The 20601-nt window shown below is 46.3% G+C and overlaps 1 protein-coding gene across 4 annotated transcripts in view; it reads right to left on the bottom strand.

Moving 5' to 3' along the window:
- KIAA2012 (KIAA2012 ortholog) overlaps positions 1–20601 on the bottom strand; it is a 135502-nt gene that overhangs the window by 50010 nt on the left and 64891 nt on the right. For all 4 annotated transcript variants that reach the window (XM_005672082.3, XM_021075192.1, XM_021075194.1 and 1 more), the window contains one exon: positions 10185–10322. In XM_005672082.3, coding sequence (XP_005672139.3) covers positions 10185–10322 — 138 coding nt within the window. The remainder of the gene's footprint in view (positions 1–10184; positions 10323–20601) is intronic.

The following is a 20601-nucleotide window of genomic DNA, read 5'->3' as shown; positions in this document are numbered from 1 at the left end:
AAAGCTTTTAAAAACAGATTGTAGGAAAAACCTGCCTTTCTAGTAAACTCCTAAATTAAAAGACTAGAAAAGAGATAAATTTAAAAAATCTTGTTTATAAATCCTTTTAGTCTAACAGGAAATGGGGATTAAAAGGGAGAAAATAGCTTCCTCCTTTGGAAGAATTTTAATGCCCGGAAGACTAAACCTTCTGTCTTTTTTTTTTTCTTAGGGCTGCATCCACAGCATATGGAGGTTCCCAGGCTAGGGGCTGAACCTGAGCTGTAGCTCCCAGCCTACGCCACTGCCACAGCAATGGGGGATCTGAGCCGCATCTGCAATCTACACCACAGCTCGCAGCAACCAGATCCTTAACCCACTGAGTGAGGCCAGGGATTGAACCTGCATCCTCATGGATGCTAGTCAGATTGGTTTCCGCTGAGCCATAACAGGAACATTCAATCTTAACAACATGTAGCTATGAGCCTTCAGGGGCAAGGACTATTCCTCTCATTCCACAGATGGGGAGACAGAGGCAGACTCAGGGATTTGGAAAGAATCTTTTGAGGAGTCCCTGTTATAAAAAGACGTAGTCTTAATTTGAAATTCTGCCTGTTGCTTAGAAAAGTGTCAAAAAGCTATCATATATGAACATACATGTGAAAAGACATATACCTAAATCATTCCTTGCAATAGATTGGAAACAACCTACATATTCAATCAATTGGGGACATATTGCATACATTATGGTAATTCGTACAACAGAATACTATGCAATCATTAAAAAGCATCTCAACACAGAATTTCAAGATACATTGAGTAAAAAAAGTAAGACTGTGAGCAATGTGTAAGAGATGTAGAAACATGTATAAAATACTTCTCTGTCTGTGTTTCTATCTTGTATTGGCCTCTATTTGCATACTGCAACTCAGGAAGGGCACACAGAAAACTAGCAACAGTGTGGTCCAAGGGGAAGGGAACCCAGCTGCTGGGAGACATACCTTTTTATACTTAAATTTTAAAAAACTCCTGAGTATATTTTGGATTCAAAATTTGAATTAAAAAAAGTAAAACTAGGAGTTCCCATTGTGACTTAGAAGGTTAAGAACCTGACTAGTATCGATGAGGATGAGGATGTGGGCTTGAACCCTGGCCTCGATCAGTGGGTTAAAGATCTGGCGTGGCATGGATCACAGATGCAGTTCGGATCTGGTGTTGCTGTGGCTGTGGTGTAGGCAGCTGCAGGTCTGATTCGACTCCTAGCGTGGGAACTGCCGTATGCTATGGATTCGGCCCTAAAAATACCAAAAAAAAAAAAAAAAGTAAAAAGTAAAACTAAAAAAAATGCTGTCACTTTTAATATCAGTTACAAAGGCGATGACTGAAACATAGGCAATAATACTTGGTGAGCAATATACACAGAAGGACTGAAAATTCAAATCCCAGCTCTGTTATTCTGGCCAAATCATTTGCTCTTTATCTGTTCCTTCTGCTTAGGAATATTTATTATTGAGTGTCTGTCGTGTGTCAGGTACTGTGCTGGGTACTGAGGCACAAGGCCGAGAGATCTATTTGTAGAGAATCCCTGTAGAGAAATGACTAGAAATCTCACGTTGCCATGCAGTGTGATAAATCTTGTGACAGATTATGACAGGTTTCTGCAGGACCTCGCGGGAGGTGAAGCTAAATTAGGCCAGGAAGGTTTGTTTACCAGTGGACACGGTGTTAAGTCTTGCAGAGAAGGGGAGGTAGGGCAGTTCCCACAGAGGAAACCGCAGGTACTGGTTTGTGGGGGAGGCTGGCGGGGCTGCAGAGCCTGGGCCGTGTGAATCAGACACCAGCCAGATCTTGAATGTTGCAGTCTGGAATTTTTTTTTTTTAATTCATTTGTTATATTTTTCTATTTATAAAAGCAATATATTTTTGATGCCAAGATTTAACAGGAAGGCCACTGGAGACGTGGTAGGAGTGTCCAGCAACCCAGTGGTATGACCCAGCTGTATTTAGAAAGGGCACTGGCAGCAGTGCGGTATTAGAGGGCTGGGGGGGTGGGGGTGGGCGCAGAGAGTAACAAACACGTTGTAAACACAAACAGCCACACTCAAACGAGACAGAAGACATAGCTGCCCCAGCTGTCAGGGTGCAGGTCCTGGCGTCAGACTGCCTGCTGTCTGCACTGAAGCCCTGACGCCCACACCTCATGCCTTTCAGCTCGTGTGAGATACTTAACCCCTAGCCTCAGGTTCTTTGTTCGACAGAGGCTGGGCCAGGTTGCCTGAAGTTCTCATCTGTTTTTGGAGAACCTTCCACCGGTCCTGCCCTCTACTCTCACCCACAGCCCCCCATCTGAGCGTGGTACTTCTAGGCCCACAGCCGGCTTTGATAAGGAACTATCAAAGCTCCCCATAGGATGGGGGAGCAGGGGCTGCAGGAGCCAGAGTTCGGCCATGTGCCGCATGACCTATCATTGAAGCTCAGCCTCTCCATCTGTGAAATGGGAATAAAAATAAATTTGGGAAATTCCCGTCGTGGCGCAGTGGTTAACGAATCCGACTAGGAACCATGAGGTTGCGGGTTCGGTCCCTGCCCTTGCTCAGTGGGTTAACGATCCGGCGTTGTCGTGAGCTGTGGTGTAGGTCACAGACGCGGCTCGGATCCCATGTTGCTGTGGCTCTGGTGTAGGCCGGCGGCTACAGCTCCGATTGGACCCCTAGCCTGGGAACCTCCATATGCCGCGGGAGCAGCCCAAAGAAATAGCAAAAAGACAAAAATTTAAAAAAAAAAAAAAATTTGTAGGGAGTTCTTAAAAGGCTTAATAAGGAAAATACATTTGGCAATTCCATGTAGCATATCATGTAATGTAATTTCAATGCCTTCCTAATGCTTGAAGGAAATCAGTATCTCGTGAGTTTCAACTTCAAGGGTGTACAAGTTTTCTTGTGTAGTAAAAAGATCTCACACTTATTCTTTCTTTCTTTTTGGCTTTTTAGGGCTGCACCTGCGGCATATGGAGGTTCCCAGGCTAGGAGTCGAATCAGGAGCTGTAGCTTCTGGCCTATACCACAGACACAGCAACGCGGGATCTGGGCCGCGTCTGCAACCTGCACCATGGCTCACAGCAACACCAGATCCTTAACCCACTGAGTGAGGTGAGGGATCCAACCTGCATCCTTATGGAGGCTAGTCAGATTCGTTTCCCTGAGCCACCATGGGAACTCCTCATACTCATTCTTAATAAAGAAAACTGAAATCATAAGGTATCTAATGTTATTAAGATTAAAATATATTATTATTTTTTTTTTGTCTTTTTTTTTGCCTTTTCTTGAGCCACTCCTGCGGGATATGGAGGTTCCCAGGCTAGGGGTCTAATTGGAGCCGTAGCCACCGGCCTATGCCACAGCCACAGCAACGCAGGATCTGAGCCGGGTCTGCAACCTACACCACAGCTCATGGCAACGCCGGTTCCTCAACCCACTGAGCAAGGCCAGGGATCGAACCCACAACCTCATGGTTCCTAGTCAGATTCGTTAACCACTGTGCTACGACGGGAACTCCTAAAATATATTATTAAGTTTCCACTCCTCTCTCAGATTCTGAAGCCAGAACAGGTATGTACAATTAAATTTTTCTCAGGAACAGACTAGATAGACATCAATATCAGGGATTGTGGGTTTGGTGGCTTTGAATCCTAGCTCCTTCTGCTGCCAGCCACATTACCCTTCATCATCTCATCTCACCAATCCTCTGTTTCCTCATCTGCAGCGTGGCAAACAGCACACTTAACAGGAAGGGTAGTGGGGAAATCAAATAAGGTTTAACATGTGAGAGACCTGGCTCTTAACAGGGATCGGCAAATGTTTTTTCCTGTCTCGTTTGTGAATTGACTCCTTTAGAGACGTGAAGATTCTTTGAACAGTATTATTTCATGTAATTCTCGCCTCACTGTTGAGAGGCAGGTGTGGAGGTCCCAGCATTATTATCTCCATTTAACTAAAGAGGAAGCAGAGTCCCAGAAGCATTACAAGTCACTCAGAGTCAGAGAACACCCAGGGCTTCCCAATTACTGGTCAGATACTTTGATATTGATAATAGTCCACCTAATCCTGGGCTTCTTTCTCTGGGAACTGGAACAGACTCAATGTCCCGAATATTTTTCCTGGCAAAATTGATTCAAGGGTTCTGGAATCACTGCATCTCGAAACCAGCCTGCAATCCCTCGGCACTTCTTTTGCCAGTGGTCAACAAAGCAGGTTTCAGTGACTCTGGGCACCAGAACTTGCCTCCTAGGGGACCTGCTCCATCTTTAGACAATGTCTTTTTTTTTTTTTTTTTCCTTTTGGGGCACACCCAAGGCATATGGAGGTTTGCGGGCTAGGGGTCAAATTGGGGCTGCAGCAGCTGGCTTACGCCCAGTCACAGCAATGCCAGATCTGAGCCACATCTGTGACCTACATTGCAGCTTACAGCAATAATGGATCCTTAACCCACTGAGCAAAGCCAGGGATCAAACCCGAATGCTCATGGACACAGTATCGGGGTTCTTAACCTGCTGAGCCTTGATGGGAACTCCTGGACAGTGTCTTTTTTTTTTTTTTTTTAGTTGTATAATGATCATAACAATCTAATTTCACAGGATTTCCATCCCACAGCCCAGGCAACTGGACAGTGTCTTGAGTGAAGTGTTGTTGCTCTGTTACTTCCCCTCATGGAAATCCGGGCTGTCCCTCCGCCACAGGACCACAGGGTTCAGGGGCAGTGATAGTCATCTTCTGCTTGGTGGGATGTGCCCAGAACTGCCTGCATAAGTAGAACCTGGGGCTGGCCCCAAACCAGGGTGGGGGGTAGGGGTGGGCCGCTCAAAGTACCTGATTTCAGGCCGGTTCCTCTGCCTTGATTTTTTTTTTTTTTTGTCTTTTTGCCTTTTCTAGGGCCACTCCCGAGGCATATGGAGGTTCCCAGGCTAGGGGTCAAATGGGAGCTGTAGCCACCGGCCTACACCAGAGCCACAGCAACACCAGATCCGAGCTGCGTCTGCAACCCACACCACAGCTCACGGCAACGCCAGATCCTTAACCCACTGAGCAAGGCCAGGGATCGAACTCTCAACCTCATGGTTCCTAGTCGGATTCGTTAACCATTGTGCCACGACGGGAACTCCTTACCTCTGCCTTGATTTGAGGGCACCAAGTGATAACTGCCTGTGTGATGGCTGTGAGGTGGAAGCTTATTTCTCATTCTTCACATCTTCTGGGCATAACACACATACCGTTTGATGTCAGTGTTGCATATAAGCATATTCAATGCTGTATCCAGCATTAATTGGCATTATTGCTATTTTCCTTCCCTGCTACAACCTAACCCTGATAATTTATTAAAGTTCCCTGGAAAAAAATCTCTATCCTAATTTATTCTTCAATTACCATTTCTTTTTCAAAGGCAGATTTTTAAAAAAAAACACGGCTCAATTTTTATATGAACTGAAGTGCGTCTCTGGATCAATCATATGTCCCCAAATCTAAACCTGATACAGATCATCCTATGAAATGGGCTAATAGTGTTGCCTGTGGTGTTATAAAGAGGCTCGTAAATTTGAGGAGGATTTCGCGGGTGATAACAGGAATGAATGATCCTCTCCCATAGCAACCTGGGCCTGCCTCTGCCACAACATTGTGCTGATATCATCTGCTTGTTTAGCCTCCTCTTAGGGGATAGGCTCTGTGGAAGGCCCGGGATGGAGATGATGCATCTCTGTCTTCTCAGTGCCCAGCACAGCATCTGATGCACAGTGGATGCTCAATATATGCTAGAAGGGAAGTGAACGATCACCAGGAGAGAAAGCTTTATGTCGGCTCCACAGAACGCAGGTGAGGGGAAGAGCAGAGTCCTGTAGGGTCAGAAAATCTTTCTGCAGCAGACAGAATGCATGCTCAGGGCTGAAATCTCTTTCTTTCTTCCTTCCTTCCTTCCTTCCTTCCTTCCTTCTTTTTTCTCTCTCTTTCTTTCTTTGTCTTTTTAGGGCTGCACCCAGGGCATATGGAGGGTTCCAGGCTAGGGGTTAAATCAGAGCTACATATAGCTGCCAGTCTACACCACAGCCACAGCAATGGGGAATTCTAGCCGAATCTGCGATCTACACCACAGCTCATGGCAATGCCAGATCCTTAACCCACTGAGCAAGGCCAGGGGTAGAACCTGTGTCGTCATGGATGCTAGTCAGATTCGTTTCCACGAGCCACTACAGGAACTCCAGGGCTGGAATTTTCTAGGAGTTGTGCTGGATGCTTAGCTAACAGGGGAGGCAGTGCTTTTGACTGGATAGGACTCAACTGGCATCTGCAGGGAAGCTTTATAGCAGATGGTTAAAAACATGAGCTCTGGAGCAGGGCTGCCTGACTTTGAATTTTGTTTCTGCCACATAGCAATTGTATGACATTTGAGAAATGACTTCACCTCTTAAGACCTTACTTTTCTCATCTGTAAAATGGGATAATGCTATCTACTTCCTAGATTCGTTTTGTGACTTAAATGAGTTCTTGCATGTAAAACTTAGAACAGAGCCTGGTGCAGAGTAAGTGTTCATTAATGCTAGCAACTGTGCTTATTTATGTCTTTTTCTATTTCCCTTTCCTGCCTCAATATTTTTATTTCTTTTTTTCTTACCCTTATTCTCTGAAATATGCAATGCTTCCTACATGCACTATGTAAAAATGAATAAAATGCCCTGCGATTAGACAGGAAATGCACAAATGAAATGTGTAGACTAAGTTGGACAGCCGCTGTGCCTTTCTTGGTCTGAACTTTCTTTTCTTCTTTGCTTTTTAGGGCTGCACCTGCAACATATTGAGGTTCCCAGGCTAGGGGTCCAATCGGAGCTGTAGCTGTTGGCCACAGCTACAGCAATGCCAGATCCGAGCCACATCTGTGACCTATACCACACCTCATGGCAACGCCGGATCCTTAACCTACCGAGTGAGGTCAGGGATCATACCTGCAACCTCATGGTTCCTAGTTGGAATCGTTTCCCCTCCCCTGTGCTACAACGGGAACTCCCTGAACTTTCCATCCTTTACTGTGCAATCCTGAGACTTGTGTCTTTCTACAAGGCAAATCCCTAAGAACCCAGGAGCTACCATGTCAACAAGATCTATCCAGGGAGTGTTGTTAACACTGAATATTTGAAAGAAAAGATATAGTCTTTGGGGCAAGGACTGGCCTGGGGGTCAGAAAGCCTACTGTGTCCCTGTGAGTCTCATGCAGAAGCAGGCTGAGTCACAATTTCTATAAGTCTGGAAAAGGGTGGACTGGAAAACAGCCCTGAGGGATGCAAATGCCTTTCCTTCAATAATGATACCAATTGGCTGAACAAAGAAAAGTACCACAAAAACATGGTGGATGTGAAATACATGAAATTATTGTAAAATTCCTCACTTGCAGCTTCTGGAGACTCCATAAATATGTTCTTATCTCATTTCCACAGCAATTCTTTTTTTTTTTTTTTTTTTTGTCTTTTGTTGTTGTTGTTATTTCTTGGGCCGCTCCCTCGGCATATGGAGGTTCCCAGGCTAGGGGTTGAATTGGAGCTGTAGCCACCGGCCACAGCAACGCAGGATCCAAGCCGCGTCTGCAACCTACACCACAGCTCACGGCAACGCCGGATCGTTAACCCACTGAGCAAGGGCAGGGACCGAACCCGCAACCTCATGGTTCCTAGTCGGATTCGTTAACCACTGCACCACGACGGGAACTCCCTCCATAGCAATTCTTGACTGAATTTACTACACATGTTGCCTGGAGCAGGACAAGGATCTCAGTCTGTTTTGTTTGCTGATGTATATCAAATGCCCAGAAAGTGCCAGACACAAAGTAGAGAGTAGATGCTCATTATGGGTTGAAAGAATGAATACTGGCGATGATGATATCTCATCTCAGGAAATACCAACCATCATTCTTTAAGCCCTACGTAAGGGAACAACTAAACTGTAGCTAAGGAAAATGGTAATTTCATTAACATAAGTGTTTTGGGGTGAACTGTGTTCCTCCAAAATTCATATGTTGATGTCCACCTTCGATACCTCAGAATGTGACTATATTTGGAGACAGGATCTTTAAAGAGGTAAAACGGGGTCCTTAGGATGGGTCCTAATATGCCTGGTGTCTTTGTAGGAAGAGCCGATTAGGACGCAGGTGCACAGAGAGGGAAGACCACGTGCAAATGACGACGAGAAAGGCCTTGGAAGAAACTGACTCTACTGACACCTTGGGTTTGGAACTCCAGCCTCCAGAACTGTGAGAAAATACATTTCTGTTGTTTAAGCCACCCAGTCTGTGGCAGCTTGTGTTGGTGGCCCTGGAAAACTAATATGAGTCATGAAACAAGGTAATTATTTTGAATACTTGCGGCAAAAATCTTTTGTCTTGCTGCCCAGCACCATTCTTTTAGTCTGTTTTTAAGTTTTCCTCTTCTCCTTTCTGAGATGCTCCTCCCCTCCCTGCTCTTAGTTCCTGAGGCTCCAGGCTGGGAAAATCCATGTCTTTCATTCCCCTGGCTGTGGTGATTCATTTGTGCATGGACATGTGACCCAAGTTGGGCCAATGATCAGGAGGAGAGAAGCTGGTGGCTATCTTGCCACCACAGGGAAAGAGCCTAATCAAGAGGAAACAGGCAAGCAGAGCCCAGCCCAACAAAGTGACAGATTTGGGGCAAAGACATGACTCTTAATCAAAGCCCCACCTTGCAGAGCTGGGATTGGGGTCGGCCGAAGGAGATATAGTCTAAGAACTCTGGATCAGTAGTTCCTGTCGTGGCACAGCGGAAATGAATCCAACTAGGAACCATGAGGTTGCAGGTTCCATCCCTGGCCTTGCTCAGTGGGTTAAGGATCCAGCGTTGCCGTGAGTTGTGGTGTAGGTTGCAGACTTGGCTCAGATCCCAAGTTGCTGTGGCTGTGGTGCAGGCCCACAGACCTAGCCTGGGAACCTCCATATGCCATGGGTACAGCCCTAAAAAAGCAAAAAAAGAACTCTGGATCAGATGAGCTTGGAGGGTGACCCTCATGATCTTGGAGGTCCCTGCCAGTCTCCAGCTCATGACTCATGCCACCATCATGAGCCCCATGAATATCTGTCTTTCTCAGTCACTTCTTATCAAGGACCTGGGATGTTGCCCTCTAGGGTAATTTGAAGGATCTGAGATCCTTTCAGGCCAAGACTTGCTTTGTTCCTCATCAGTTTCTTTTACCCCATGGTCTCTTATTTCCTGTGCATTCTCCTCTGAGGGGGGCAAAGAAGGGGTAGGAGGAGACCCTTAAGCTAGAGGGCTGTGGGATGGAAAGGGAGGTCAATTTATGGAGCATTTAGTAAGTGCCTTCCACATGCCAGGCATTGTATTAGGTGCTGGGGCAGGAGGATGAAGTGCAAAGATGGACAAATGCCATCCCCACCACAGGACCTCTCAGTACTCTTAGCTGGACATGAATCTGAGCGTGGGAGAGTAATGAACTCGAGAGCAGACAGCAGGGCCAGGCATCCAGAAGAGTTGCCTTCTAAATCAAGAATCAGGTAGATGGAGTTCCCGTCATGGCGCAGTGGTTAACGAATCCGACTAGGAACCATGAGGTTGCGGGTTCGATCCCTGCCCTTGCTCAGTGGGTTAACGATCCAGCGTTGCTGTGGTGTAGGTCGCAGACGTGGCTCGGATCCCGCATTGCTGTGGCTCTGGTGTAGGCCGATGGCTACAGCTCCGATTGGACCCCTAGCCTGGGAACCTCCATATGCCGCAGGAGCGGCCCAAAGAAATAGCAAAAAGACCAAAAAAAAAAAAAAGAAAAAAAAAAAAAGAATCAGGTAGAATCTTCAGCTCTACCAAGTTAAGGTGGTAAAAACAGTAACAATGATTTCAGCTACTGTCAAGACAAAATGAATCATATTTGCCTGTTTTGTGAGTGGCTCAAGGTGATCCCTTCTCCTCTCTGTCCTCCACCACCCAGACCAGACACCCAACTGATTCGTCCCCGATGGCGGCCTGTGATTACTGTCCTAATTTGTTCTTTCTTCATCTCCTACAAACTGCCTATTTTCTGTCCCTTCTGATAAAGCAGGAACTCTGAGGGACTTCTGAAGCTGTTTTTGTACCAGGCAGGAGTGTATTAACTGGAATTCCTGTGTGTGTGTCTATAAAACCCCTCGTCTTCTCAGTGTGAGATCACCTTCAGGAACGGCGTCACGTCGATGTGCAGCTTGCGTGTGTAAAATCCTCTTCTGTTTGAACATATCAGCCCTTTATTTATACAACTTTGAGGCTCTCCTGTCTTCTGAGCTGCTGCCTCCAAGGACTGCTGGGCTCCCTGTGAAGAGAAGCAGAAAGCCCAACTTTCACAGAAACGATACACAGTGTGACAAGAGCTAGTTCAAATCCCCAAATATTTATAGAAAGTAATTCTTCATCGTTGGAACACTAATAGTAACACCTATTTTTACCATGGAAGACACAGGGGGCCCGTATGTATAGAGAATAACCCAAGACTGGTTATTAAGTCATACCCGGGGTCAGCATAATGGGAAAGTGGGAATTGGGGGGGGGTCTTATTATGTTTCAGGGTTGTAATTATTTCAGTTAATCCTCATGACAACCCTGTGAGGTAGGTATTGTTGTTCCCATTTCATAGATGAGGAACTGGAGGCTCTGGGAGGTTAACTTGCCCAGCTGCCATATAGCTGGTAAGTGGCAGAGCTGAAATCATGGATTTCCCCAAACTCTTTTTTTTTTTTGGTCTTTTTAGGGCTGCACCTGAGGCATATGGAGGTTCCCAGGCTGGGGGTCCAATCGGAGCTGTAGCTGTAGGCCTACACCACAGCCACAGCAACACGGGATCCAAGCTACATCTGCGACCTACACCACAGCTCACGGCAATGCCGGATCCTTAACCCACTGAGCAAGGCCAGGGATCAAACCTGAGTTCTCATGGATACTGGCTGGGTTTGTTAACTGCTGAGCCACGAAGGGAACTCCCCCAAACTCTTTTTTAAAATGAGCTCTTTCTGATACTTCTACAGCTTCCATGAATGGTTACCAAATCTGCCTTGCAGCAAACAAAGTTATATCAAGATTCCAGTTTATTTCCAAATTTAAAATGTATTTGATGTGTCATAAGGAATCATGTGAACAAATCTAACAGAGAGGGAGGGAAGAATGGGTGGATGGAGGAGTCCTGCAAGCCCCGGGGACCCTGTTGCTAAAACATGCAGGTGGGGTCACGGCTCAGAGCATTACAGTTTGGTCTGAAGTTGTTTTCCAGCCCGTGCCCCATACTGCAACCTATGGGGTCTCTCCAGGATGCAAACTGACCACATCACTCTCCTTTTGAAAACCTTCAAAGGCCTTTACCTTTAGGATGAAGGCCAGCCTGCTTAAAAGGTTTTCAAGATCCTTCCTGCCTGGCCCTGACTGTCTCTCTTGCCTCATTCAGTCACTCAACAAACATTTATTGAGTGCTTGGTCTACGCCCGGTGGAGTAGATACGGTAGTGCAAGAAGCAGGCAGAAGTCTTTACTCTCAGAGAAACTGCACAAATGTTCCACTGAGAGGGAAGAGATAATAAGCAAATAAGTGGAACATAAGTTGTGTTGGAAGGTGATTCATGACATATGGAAAAATAAAGAGAGTGAGGAGTAGCTGGGGATGGTGGTAGAGGTTGGAGTTTTCTTTTTTCTTTTTAAGGCTGCACATGCAGCACACGGAAGTTCCCGGGTTAGGTGTCAAATTGGAGCTGCAGCTGAGGCCTACACCACAGCCACAGCAACGCCAGATTCGAGCTGCCTCTGTGACCTACACTGGCAGTTTATGGCAACAATGGCTCCTTAACACACTGAGTGAGGCCAGGGATCGAACCTACATCTTCTCAGAGAAAACACTGGGTCCTTAACCCACTGAGCTACAAGGGGAACTCCTGAGACTGCAGTTTTAAGCAAAGAAGGCCTTCACAAGCCTCCCCACCCTCTTCCCCTTCTGAGAAAACAATGTTTGAGCAAAGCTCTGAAGAAGGTGGGAAGTAAAGCTCTGAAGGAAGTTTCTGCGGGGCTCTCTGAAGAAGATGTTGACCTTGCTGTGGGAAGAGCAAAGCCACAGGGCCACCATCAGGACTGACCCTTCAGTTCCTGAAGCAAGGCTGTCCACATGCTCTTCCCTCTCCAGGGAGCACACCTCTCCCTGCTAACTCCTCTGCATCCTTCAGGTCTGGCTCATCTGTGCCTCCTACAACACCCCAGAGAACTGAGCGCTCCCCGCCGTGGCCCAGAGTGATGCTCAAGCTTGTACAGCCACCTCTCCTTCCCGTTGGATTATAAACTCTATGAGGGCAAGAACGGCAACTGTCTTATTCCCAGGTAACCGCAGCGCTCCCTGCAGGGTCTGGAGATGAATGCACCTTGATACATATTTGCCGAAGAAAAGGCTAATGATAACACTGGGGCAAGCTACGTGTTATGGCCCAACTTGGTTAAAATGCGGAGGGCACGAAAGACACCTTTCCAGGAAGCAGGTCTGACCTCCAGAGGCCTGTCCTCTGCTTAGCTCAGGCTCCTCACTCCCAAGGAGGAAAGTCACTTGCTATTTTTCAGGGCCGATTTTCTGGGGTCACAGACATTAGTGTGCCATGAGATCACCCTGGGCGTGGATTTGATCATTTCCATATTTTCTAGGAGACTAACTCTGGGATGGCTGTCTCTCTGGGCATAACTCCCTCCCATAACCTTTATATTACATTTTTAAGTGTTAATGATGAATTAACAGCTGGTGAGTCCCCACAAGCAGCCATCATTCCGATAAACGCCCACACCCTTTCCCTTTGTTTTGAAATGTGGCTAGAGATAAAGATTTTTCTGGACAAGAACATAGCCAAATTTTTGTCGTCTCAGCTATATATCTGATTAGCTTCTCAGAGCAAGACCTCCCCTCCCTGTTTGTAGATCAAATGAAAGCATTTGGGCCAAGTGAGAATCAGACAAAGCACTTAAAGCTTTCCAGCTTCCAAAATCATGTATGAATCACTGGGTGGAATAATCGAAATCAGACAATAGTGATTTTGAGGGAAGTTTCTCCATTATCTCCAAGAGAAGGTTTTGGGTTAGGTTGGGGGACAAAAGGCAGAGCCAAGATGAGTTCCAATGGCTGGAATTACTTTAACTCCTTATGCGGGGCTCAGATTGAAGAGTGGGGAGTTGAGAGGCTCTGAGAAAAGTCTCTCCAAATCACTTGACCTATAAATCTTTTTGATGAAACAATTCTCTTGACTGTATGGCTCATCATCCCCCTCACGTTTAGGGGCCATCAATTCTGGCTTGATGGAATGTTTTCAGGGAAGGCTCTAGAGTCACTGGAATGTGCTTATTATGCTTATTACGCTCAAGTATTCTAACAAATAGAAGACAGTGAAAGGGGGTTTGGGAGATGGGAGGAAAGAAGATTAAATACATAAAGAGGGTTCTGGGAGGCCAGAAGAGGAAAAGTCAGAAAGTTGAAAGCAGGAAAAAGAGCTATGCGTTGGGGTGGTGTTTCATTTCACTTTACTCATTTAATTGGATATGTATGGCGTGGTCCTGTGTGTGTCAGACAAACCCATCAATAAGCAGGGTGAGTTGAGGTGGTGAGAAATCTCTGAGGACAGGGACGTGGTGAGGGGATGGAGGCTGCTGCGGGAGGGGGTGGGGCTTGCCTTTGGGTGATCAGGGAAGAGCTCTCTGGGGAAGTGACATTCGAGCAGCAAGCTGGGTGACAAGGAGCCGGGCCTGGAAGGAGCTATCTTTGGCCATCAGGGTAGCCTGTATCCGATTAATTGGAGGGGTTCTTTGGAAAGGAAAGTAGAATTCCTTGCTATCTAGGCCTGTTCTGCCCCAGCTTTCTGACTCTGTTCCTGACCCTGTGAGGCCCTCCTCTGTCTTCTGGGTAGTAGAGCCACCCTAACAGACATTTGTGGCTCTTGAAGATGGCAGAATACATAGTAAACGGGAGTCATGGTCTCAGGGAGGAGATGGGAGAAGAAAACACAAGGAAAGGGAAGGAGGAAGGGCAAAGCGGAAGAAAGCAGAGATGCCCGAAGAGATTTTTTTTTTTTTTTTTATGTGTACACTTCAGTGGGAATGATTACTGAACGGATGGAAAGGGTAGCAGGTTAACTGATGAAATGGTTAGCAGAAAATCAAACCCCGCTCCCTCACCTATATTGTCCTGTAAATGATTTAAGATTTTTATGTTCTGCTAAAAACACCTGGAAGCCTTTCTCTTCGGCAAATGAAACAATAAAGATTAATGAGTTAATTTGCTAAAGCTGATTTGAATTGCACAGAAGCCGTGGTGTAAATGCTTGGCATTTAAAAAGTTATCTGACATTTAAAAGGAGATGACTGTTAATGAATTCAAGAGCTAATCTTATGCTGTGACAGACTGAGCCAAGGAAAATCCAGGATTATTATCTTGCTGTAAACACAATGTGATTCACTTGAAAGCCAGAACAAAAGAAAGCTATCGGCTCCGTACAAATATCCATTTGCACACATATAAAAGGTAGCAAAACTAACATATGATGTCCATTAAATAGGATAAATGGCATTTCCTTGCTTAGTCTTGGATTATAATGACAAGAGTTACAAACTCAAGAAGAATAATTTTCCTAATAATATTATTTCTCCAATAATTTTTCCTCTTCTTTTTTCTTTTTAGGGCCACACCTGCAGCATTTGGAAGTTCTCAGGCTAGGGGTCCAGTTGGCGCTGTGGCTGCCGACCTACGCCACAGCCACCACATCTTTGACCTACACCACTGCTCGCGGCAGTGCTGGATCCTTAACCCACTGAGCAAGGCCAGGGTTTGAACCCACATCCTCATGGATACTATGTGAGGTTCTTAACCTGTTGAGCCACAACAGGAACTCCCCCTCTTCTTTTCGAGTTGTATATTTTAAAGGGCCATCACCAGGAGTTGGCTCTACAGTCCCTGGTGCGTCTTATTTTGAGAAGGAAAGGAGATTCTAAACCCAACCAGCTAGCTCTCCACCCATAGGTCCCACAGAGCCACCTCAGATACAGATCTGTGCTGCAGGCGTCTCTTTACCTCTCCCACTCCTTTCTAATTGGGGTTCCCCATCTCTGTAGCTGCCGCTTTGTGGCTCCAAGAAGAGCTATTGTCCCTCATTAAGGAGGCTGCAGTGCTCTTGCTGTCTAACTGCCTCCCACGCAGCTCACAACTTCATTTTGCCTGAGAGCAAGCTGCCAAGAGTCTCTGGGAACCTGTGGGCAAGCTGAGCTGGAGGAGAAAAACAGAAGGAAGGAGGGCCTTTGTAGCCAAGCTCTGAAATGCGCTACACACCCCACCATTATCTTAATGCATGGAGAGCGGGGTCGGGAGGCCTTTGCTGAAACCCTTATGTGGTCTAACAAGTTTTCACATCAAACCTCAGTGCACACAGGGCGTTTGTCCCCTTCTGTGAGCAAACAAAAGGAAAAGAGTCACTTGCTCCTTTGGACCACCAGGCCCCCCTTCCTGGCTGAGAGTCTGTCCCTCCACTTCCCCAGAAGGTGGTGGGGAGGGAAGGGGGTGACTCTGAATCCCGGTGGGGATGGATACGTCACTGGGGTTGGGAATCAAATCCTGGAAAAGGTCACTCCTGCCTGGAATTGTGAGCTGAAGGCGTGGCAAGCTCCCCTGTGCTTGGCCTTTTCAGGCCCTGTTGTTTCTTGCCCTTTGAAGCCTGTGGAACTAAAAGTGGGCAGTAGGAATGGGGACCTGTATGGGGCCGAGTGGGGCATGGACCTCTGCTGGGGTCCCTATGACTGGGCTGCCTGGGGAGGGATCTGAGTGGGCCAGGGGCTCTGTATACACTGTCAACGCAGGTTAACATGGAAGGGATCTAGTCTATGCAAGGCTGGCCACACTCAGGTCCCACTCTGAGGTCTTGTCTCTGTCTAGGTTTCCTGGCCTGGAGAGGCAGGAGACTTCTAGTCTTCTCTTCAGGAGGCCAGATGGAACACGGGATGTCCATTCAACAGCCTGGCCTCCTGCACGGCCTCTTCCTGAGAAGCCGACAGGACCCGAAACCACGGGGTGGTTCCCTCTACCCCAAGTGTGCCCAGGGGTCCATATGCCTGTTGCTCGTTTTGGCCACCTGACATCCTGGCCCCCGTTTTGTTTTTGTTTTTGCCACACCCGTGGCATACGGAAGTTCCCAGGCCAGAGATCAAATCCAAGCCACAGCTGTAACCCAAGCCACTGCAGTCAGATCCTTAGCCCACTGAGCCACAGCGGGAACTCCCTCCGTTTATGTTCTAAAGGCAATTTGGTGCTGGTGACACAGTCTGAGTGGACAGTCTTAGGAGGGCCCCACAAGGAGGCACGGTGGAGATACGGTTTTGGTGGAAGCCAGAGAAAAGCTTTCTTGTTTCCCTCCCATCAGGAATTTTTGCCTTCATTCACTTTTTTCTATACTTCAACTCTATGGAAGGAGATTTTATATCCTTCTAAGCATTTAGCAAGCTAGCCCAACAGCTAGCAAACATTAGGTCAGGAAGAGAAACACAGCAATCTCTAGTCTCTGCTTCTGTGTGAGACTCATGTGGTGACTTTAGCCAATTCGCTAAGCCTTCTGTGCCTCAGTTTCCCTACCTCAGGGTTCTCCTCAGGGAGCTTTGGGATAATGAAACCCAGGACACTTTAATTCCAGGGCTTCTACTATCTGGAAGTAAATCTTATCCGTGAGTTCTAATTGATATTGTCCTTGGTTTAATTAAGTGCTTTGTTGACACAACAGAATCATTGTTTATCTGGCTTAGCAGGAGCTGGAAGAGAAAATTTTAAAGCCCAAATAGCAAGCTCCTGCCCCAGGGGAGATAGCAACTCGCTTTTTCTGTGAGGGGGTGTGTGGCTGCATTCAGGCTGGAACTCTGCCTGCATCTGAGAGATGACACATCCTATTTTAGACTTAGACGAGGAGGTGGGAGGTGGTGGGGTGCAGGGTGGGAAATATGAACAAGTCCCTAGCTCCATCTAACCCCAAACTTTAACCCCGGACTGTGTGACTTCTTTGTTATGTTGGCTCTGGTGTGACTTTTCCGACCTAACACCCGAGAGACAGGGAATCTCAACTTGCAAACTAATTTCAGTGCAAAAAGTGAAATTTTTCCTAGAAAAAGAAAGGCTACCTGTGGTGCTTTGATTCCTACATTGACCCACAGAAACGTATCTAACCCATAATTCGGCTGGGCTAAGGAGGTGAACTAGCCCTGGTAGTGCTGGAGTAGCCCAGGGCTGAAGAGGAGAAAGAAAGATGTCTTTTCCTTTTCTTCCCTGCCCCCTTCCCTTCCACTGCCCTCTTGTCCTCTGACCTCTCAGTGCTCCTGGGCAGCCATGTGCCATGGGAATTGGGGGCTGGGGGATAACAGGTCCCCTCTGTGCCCCTCCCCCGACAAAATTCTCTGCTTCCCTCCCCCTGGCCTTCAGCTGTGTTCCCTTAGGTGCAGGGAGGAAAACAATTAAAAAACAATCCCCGGAGTTCCCGTTGTGGTGCAGTGGTTAACGAATCTGACTAGGAACCATGAGGTTGCGGGTTCGGTCCCTGCCCTTGCTCAGTGGGTTAACGATCTGGCATTGCCGTGAGCTGCGGTGTAGGTTGCAAACATGGCTCGGATCTCGCGTTGCTGTGGCTCTGGTGTAGGCCGGTGGCTACAGCTCCAATTCAACCCCTAGCCTGGGAACCTCCATATGCCGACGGAGCGGCCCAAAGAAATGGCAAAAAGACAAAAAAAAAAAAAAAAAAAAAAAAAAAAAATCCCCAATGAGATATGAGAAACCCAAAGGCATCTGTAATAGGTAGGGTTACATAAAGTAGACAAACAAAATTCCAGACAGCATGGAGGATATTTTGGGGGGGCGGATGGTCTGGGCTTGGAGGGAGGGTGGAGTCGCGGGGGGGGGGCAGTAGGTAGATTGACTTATAGACCTTTAGGTTATTCCTGCCAGTCAAGCTTCTCCTTTCCGACATCTCAACCCTTAGACTGCGTACAAACTCCAAGTTCTCTTTCTTTTTTTTATTTTTTTTTAAGTTTTTTTTTTTTTTTTTGTCTTTGTTGTTGTTGTTGTTGTTGTTGCCATTTCTTGGGCCGCTCCCGCGGCATATGGAGGTTCCCAGGCTAGGGGTTGAATCGGAGCTGTAGCCACCGGCCTACGCCAGAGCCACAGCAACACGGGATCCGAGCTGCGTCTGCAACCTACACCACAGCTCACGGCAACGCCGGATCGTTAACCTACTGAGCAAGGGCAGGGACGAACCGCAACCTCATGGTTCCTAGTCGGATTCGTTAACCACTGCGCCACTACGGGAACTCCTTTTTTTTTTTTTTTAAAGTTTTTTTTTTTTTTTGGTCTTTTTTTTTGGTTGTTGTTGTTGTTGTTGTTGCTATTTCTTCAAGTTCTGTTTCTAATGGCTTTTAAGCAGAGGGCGGAGAACAGAATACTAATTACTATTGTAATTTACGGGATCGCCTAGTGACAAGCATTGTGTTCATTCTTTTCCATATGTAGTTTCATCTGATCCTTGTCATGACCTCAGGAGGGAAATATCATTGTCCTTTACAGGTGAGGAAGTGGAGCCTCAGAGATGGGGACACAGCCCGGCTGAAAGAACCCCACAGTCAGTATGGCCGAAGCTGGGACCTAACAGCAGCAGCTTTGTGGGGTTCCCAAACCAGCAGGCCTTTTGGCAAAGTGCAGATTGTGTGTTAAATGGGGTCCAGTCTGTTGTGACATTTGTTTCTTCATCTGTAAAGTGGGGAGAATAACCGTATCTCACAGGGCTGTTGTAAGGATTCAGGGAGAGAATCCTAAACCCTGTACATTGTAAACCTCAAAAGCACTGGCTGTTGTTACCATTTACAAAGACCCCCTCAAGATAATGGAGGGATAAGTGTTAAAGCTTATGATACATGGAGGGTCATGATGCTATTCTCTCTGCATTTGAAATTTTTCATAAGAAAAAGAAAAAAAAAAAAAAAAACCAGGCACGTATCATGTGTCTGCTTGGAACTAGTAGCCAGCAGATCAAGAAATGCAGACTTACTGGCATAAATAATAGTTGCAGTGAAAATTCAACAAATAAAAGCCTCAGTTTTGTAATTAAAAACAAGCTGCTCTCTGTAAATTATCCTTAAATTGTCAATGGAGTTTTGGGGCTGACAAAGCAATCCTGTGAGTAAGATTGAATCAGAAGATGAAGCTCGCTTAGATCTTCAAAAAACCCCTTTGAATTAACTTCCCCAACCAAAGCTATTTACAAAAACCTGGGAGAGAGAAAGGGGGAGGGAAAGGGAGGGGAGGAGGCTGCTTGGAGCATAGAGCTGGGGGTGGGGGGAATGCTAGGCCAGGCCTCTCGAAATGACAAACAGGAGGTGAGGAGTAGGGGGGATTTCTCTAGATGGAGAGGCAGGCAGTTAACTCTCCCAGGCAGCCCTGCTAGGCACACTCTGACTTATCAGCCTCAAAAAACCATCTCCAAGAAGAATGCCTGGCGATGCTGCACAAGACCCAAAGCTTTTCCAGAGAGACAAACATCAAATCATGGCAACCAACAGCAGGCAGTGTTCTGAGCTGATGTGAGTTGTTAGAGAAATGTCAGCTGAACTTCCACATCATTTCACTGGAAATAGAACAAGTGCCGTGTCCAAATTCTACTTAGAGGCGTTTTCTAGCCAGGGCAGATTTGTCTAGAAATTGTTTTTGAGGAGTCACCATGTGCCAGGAACTGTGCTCAACATGTGGGGGACTAGGTTGGGTAAAGCAGAATAAGAAAAAAAAAAAAATCTGTCCTAAAAGATGAATAACTTGTTCCGTTAAATAACAGCTAAAAGTTCAACAAAAGGCAGGGTATGGTTCAGAAGGACACTGAAACAAAGGGTTACCTTTGTATCCCAGCACAAAAACTTAGTGTGTCTACAGGTGTTCTTTTTTTCTCTTGAAAGAGGAAGACTGAAAGGGGATACGAACACCATCTGTGAAACCACCAAGGAAACAGATGGGGTAAACATAGGTTTATTCAACCTAAATCCTTAGCGTGATAGAATTACAGCCTACTCTTTGAAATCTGAAAGAGATAAATTTGGGACACATAAGATCAAATATGAATTTATACTGTTGTAAACTCACAAAACCTGAACTCAAGAGATAGTACAGGTCGAAATAGAAGTGGCTTTGTCAAATGGGAAAAAAGGACATCATTCTTGTTTAGCAGGATTTTTAGGATGCTACCAAAGTTCTGATCCCTGCAAAGCAACAAGACAAAACCCAAGATAAAAGCAAGTGAGAAAGGATGTTTGCTCTCCCTAACAAAGGAAGAGAAAATGGACAATGTCAAAACTAGTGAGATGGTTTCTTTCTTATTTTAAACAAAGAGACACAATGATTCTTGGGAATCTAATTAAGGTTTGAGCTTGTACTTTGATACTTTGTATTGACAGCCTCTCTGCCCTGACAACTCCATTAAGGAGTGGGCTCAGGGTCCATCTCCTCCCAAGCTTGCATAGATAGATTTGGATGGATTAGAGGGCTTCATATTTTGAGATCCAGACTTTTCAGAAAAATAGGTG

This window comes from Sus scrofa, chromosome 15, assembly GCF_000003025.6.
Source record: "Sus scrofa isolate TJ Tabasco breed Duroc chromosome 15, Sscrofa11.1, whole genome shotgun sequence".
NCBI lineage: Eukaryota > Metazoa > Chordata > Mammalia > Artiodactyla > Suidae > Sus > Sus scrofa.
This window is presented reverse-complemented; position numbering and strand designations above follow the sequence as displayed.